This window comes from Symsagittifera roscoffensis, chromosome 8, assembly GCF_963678635.1.
Source record: "Symsagittifera roscoffensis chromosome 8, txSymRosc1.1, whole genome shotgun sequence".
In the NCBI taxonomy this organism is placed as follows: domain Eukaryota; kingdom Metazoa; phylum Xenacoelomorpha; order Acoela; family Convolutidae; genus Symsagittifera; species Symsagittifera roscoffensis.
This window is the reverse complement of record NC_087069.1, coordinates 52,627,122-52,631,951: the sequence shown is the minus strand read 5'-3', so window position 1 is coordinate 52,631,951 and position 4,830 is coordinate 52,627,122. Positions and strand designations below refer to the sequence as shown.

General features: G+C 31.1%; 1 protein-coding gene across 1 annotated transcript in view; it reads left to right on the top strand.

Moving 5' to 3' along the window:
* Window positions 1–2,721: 2,721 nt before the first annotated feature.
* LOC134853699 (uncharacterized) overlaps window positions 2,722–4,830 on the top strand; it is a 20,151-nt gene continuing 18,042 nt past the window's right edge. Inside the window, exon 1 of the mRNA XM_063869698.1 lies at window positions 2,722–2,825. Coding sequence (XP_063725768.1) covers window positions 2,722–2,825 — 104 coding nt within the window. The remainder of the gene's footprint in view (window positions 2,826–4,830) is intronic.

The window sequence follows — 4,830 nt, the reverse complement described above, 5'->3', positions numbered from 1 at the left end:
GTAAAAATTGTTTTGAACCAGTAAACGATTAAACTCATGGCCAATAAAAAAACTTTCGAATGGCAGTTAATTCTGTACAGATTGTAAGGACAATCAGAAAATTTGCTATATGAAAGGATATTCAACTTTCTTCAGTTCCAAAGAATATGTTGACGTTGAATCTCTAAAACACTACTGCAAATTTGAGTGTAGATCAAGTTCACCAAGGCATGCATATAACTGCCACTTTGAAGACTCGACAACCCAATGCTTAATTTTCACGAAAGTTGGCCGTAAAATACTGTGACGTCAGGTGTAAATTGGATGAATTTAATTTGATACTTAACATGAAAGCTGTTGTTGTTTTCAACTGTATTTGATGACAGAGGATTGCGGTTTTCAAGATTCTGCTTTTGATTTATTGAAAAAACATCAAGTGGGAGAAAAAAATTGAACTAATGGTAACCATGGGAGGCCTTATCTTCGAAACTTATGTCGCAATATAAGCATTTTGAATTGACGTTTCTGCTGTTGAGTAATTTTGGCTGATCGTAGTTCAAATTAAATTTTTTTGAGAGTTGAGTTGTAGTGACATCAGCTTTTGATGTTGTGGAGTTGACGCTTTTGTTTTTTTTTTCATTGTTTATCTGTCTCAAGTCATTCATGGTCCATCTATTTTTTTGAAGCGGTTGATGAACTCTTGCGCCTTGGCATCTTCAGTTGGGCGGCCATTTTCTAACATGCTGAGAAAGTTCTTCGTCTCTGTCTCTGATTTAGCTATATTCTAGTTCAAAATGAGGTTTGTGGTGGCTTTTCGTAGTCATCTTTTCGTTCGGCATAGCTTACTCGTAGCAGCTGATTGTTTTTGTCGTTACAGTTCTTGAAGTTATTGTATCCATTGATAGCTTGGTAGCTTCGACTTGCTGTGTTGGTTTTTTCGTAGGTAGCAAGACCACTATATCAAAAAAAATTAGCGGAAAGATCAAGCACGAGTAAGTTTGTTTTTAAATAAATATGGGCGGGTGAAAATTTTTTATCACTGATTTTTGACCTTATTGATATTATACAGGTGGAAAATAAAACACGTTTTTGTCCTTTTTACCAAATTTTTGCTGCATAGAATTCCAATTCTTAAACCATTTTTTGTCCTAATCAATTCCAATTGAAAACGCAGCTGCAGACGAAATTAGCTTGATGACAGCTTGGTCAATGATTAGAGCTAGAGTTTGTTTTCTGGCGGTTTAACAGAGTGCATATGGAAAACGAGTGGTGCTGATTGATTTTTTGTTCTCTATATTGCATCAAGATTTTCATTTTTTTCTAGAATTTGAGTCTTTGAATTGTTTCTTTTCACGTGTGTTTTGTTATCCTATGAAAAAAAAAATCACTAAATAAAAATAAGTCTGATGATAAGAAAAATAAGAATTCTGTTGATTTCATTTTTATTTCTACAATATGTTTTATTTCTAGAGCTCGGACATTGTATCATACGTAGCAGATGCTGATAACTTTTCATTGTTGCTTTTGAACCTTTCAAGGGCCTTACTTGATTATAATCCTGCAGTATACCTTGCGCTAAAATTGTATTACAAGATGAGAGTGATTCTGCATAAGTTAAGTTGAGCGATCTTTTTAGCTTTTTATTTTAATCTTAACAAACATTTGACTAGTCAAATGAAAAGTTCTTAAGGAGTTAGAACTAATACCACCGGAATTTTTAGGTTCAAGGTTTTGTTGATATCACTTTGACAAAAAGCTTACCAACTCACAAACAAATTATAATTGGACCCAATTCAGTGAAATTGTTTTGCTTAATGAATAATTTGCCTGGCAGTTCAACCAGGTTAAACTTACCTCGAAGCTGCCAAGGTTAGCACATCATAAGATCAAATAACATTCTAACTCTTTTAGTACGCAATTATTTCTTCTCAAATACAAACCAGTCAAGCTCATTTTTAGGATGTTAATTTTTACAATTTCCCTTTTAATTTCATCATGTTATGCGATTGCAATCGACAAAGAATTGGACGAGTAATACATTCGAAAACAAGCCTGATAAAAAAACCCAAAAAGTATATTTTTTAACCGTTACTCAACCCGTGTTCATCCCGCAACAAAAACTTTATTTAAATCTGCTACCAAACTTAACCCATTGATAGAAAGATCTAAAAAAAATTTGTAACTGATAATATCTTTTCATTCAAAGAGGTGAGGTTTTTTGTCAGTCGTTTTTCCATTTTTCAGCTAAATCTTTTTGATGGGAAATTGTTCAAATAAAATTTTTAAAAAATTTAATGATTGAAGCTCAAATCTGAAGCGGATTGTTGTGTTTCGACTTAAATTCAGGCATGTTATTTGATCTTAATTTCAGGCAACGAGAAGCTAAAATCCGTTTGCAGTTTACATAAGCGTCAATGGTGGGATGTTTTGAAGAAAAAAGTATTTGTTTCTTAGTTTTCGATTATAACGTCAGTTTTTAACCAAATTTCTCAATGAAGTCTTGATGTGAAATAGAAGAAAATCAGGGTTTCGCTTTAATGTATAAGCAGTGTTGCTTTAAAATCAAATATTTTGGTTAAAACTGGTTAATCAATTATCATTTTTTTGCTCCGCAAAATCTATATGTAAAAAATAAACAATTGAAGAAGCATGTATTACTGAATTACTCACAGCAAAGGGACCAGCTCAAATCAGGTTCCAAATAGAACGAATGATGCAACACACCTTAAATACATATCTCAAATGATCAACGGAATTCCGAGTCCGAAAAGTTCTAGAACATTCTTCGCCCTGGTCAAAATTGATGGCATTTTTGGACATTGTGGTTCAACTCTGATTGACAAGCGGTGGGTGTTAACTTCTGCACATTGTGTCTTCAAATTCAAAGGTAGCCGATATTTAGCCAATCATTTGACAATGAAAAGGTTTCTAAAATTTCAATCTGTGATGAAATAAAACATTATTATGAACCAAAAAAATCTTAGTTTGGGCCATGATACCGACTAATTTTTTTCAAATTTAAAATTAATGGTTGCATAGTTCCTGTAGAAAAAAAACATTATGATTTTATTAAATTATTTTTGACAAAATTTTTTTTCATTTTTGATTTTTACCAAAAAGTTTTTGAACCAAATGCTACTTTTTCAGTGAAAAAGGATACATAAACAAAAAAAACATTAGCAAAAAAGCATCCGTGGAACTTCTGATAGTTGTAATTAATATTATACAAAAAAATTTATTTGTAATTTAGTAGTGAAAAAGAGAAACGAACAGAAAAAAAACATTTTCAAAAAAAGCATCCGTGAAGCTTCTGATACTTGTAATTAATATTATACAAACATTTAATTGGAATTTAGTAGTCGTATTTGAAATTTAGCATCGCTTTCTCGTCAAAGCAGCTAGTGAAAGCTTACTATCATCAATAATCCTCAAAAGCAACTAGTGCTCTCTTTTCAGATGAAACCAAAAAAAATTAATGCCAACTTCTTTCCTTATCAGATCACAGTTTACATAAAATTTTGTCAAAAATTGAAAGATTTATAAGGTTACGAATCAACAAAATTTGATGCTTTTGATGCTTTTGAAATGTCATTTTCACCTTTTGCAAATGTCACTGCATGTAATTCCAGTTTTAATGGTTGGTGCTATCATACATAGAGAAAAACTGAAGCTAAAATCAAACAATTTCAGCCAGATTTTTACTATATCATATTTTATATCTTTTTATTTCTTTTGAATTATATCGTAAATCATATAAAAGATATAATCTTATTATAAACAGTTATGTGCGATGAGTTTGATTTAGAAAGTCATTGAGGCCATTTTTACTACTTTTTCTCCCAACAATTTTTCCATTCTCAATTCAAAATAAAAAAGTAAAACGACTACTTATGAATAAAATTGCACAAAACGGGTACCATGCATAAAAAATTCAGACTTCAAGCAGAGCATTTTGTCAAAAAGTTATGAAATTTGATTGATTTGAAAACTGTTTTGAAGAACTTTTCATTTTTATGAGCTTTCGCTACAACTTTTCGGCTTTTTCATAACTTTTGAGCTTCTAATTTACATTTAGGAGTATTAAAAATATAAACAATGTTAAATTGTTTTTCATGTGTAGGATTATGCATTTCAAAATTCGGCTGATCTAGTTATCTGATGCATTTGTTAAATGCTGCATTGTTATGAAGAACGCTTATGATGAATTAAACTTGCCTAATTTTTTCAAAAAGAACCTTTTATTGACAAAATATCAGCGTTTTCAGGTGCTTGTAATATTTAAAGTTCGGCTTGAAGTCCCTTCGGCTTGAATTCCCGTCGGTTGTTGTTCAAACTAATGGGTATTCTCATGACAAGGTGCCTGAATGCGTCAGGTTATTAGCCAATCAAATACTCCTGAATAATTGAAACAATAAAAACCCCACCTTTTTTTTAGCTTTTTTTGGCTTTCAAATACTGATATTTTATTGTTTCAGCAAAGTTTTCGAGTGTTTGCTCAATCTGGTACGATAATCTTTCCAAAACTAGGGTCCTGCCTTTGACAAAAAAAAATGAAAAAGTTTGTTTTTTAAATTTGAGAGAGCCTAAGAAAACAAAAAAAAAGATGAAAAAGATTTTAAAAAACCTAAGTTTTTCCCTAAAATTGGATGAAACAAAAACTTTTTTATTTTTTTTCTCAAAACTTCAATTCTTCTGAAAATAAACTGTCGACCAACCAAAAAATCTTGAATTCAAAAATCAAGTCTGAGTGTTTGGCTGCGTTTTGAAGCTAAACCTCTGAAACCCCTAAAATACTTCAATTTTAATTTTTTTCCTTCATTTAGACTTTGAGAGAAAAATAGATTTTTTTTT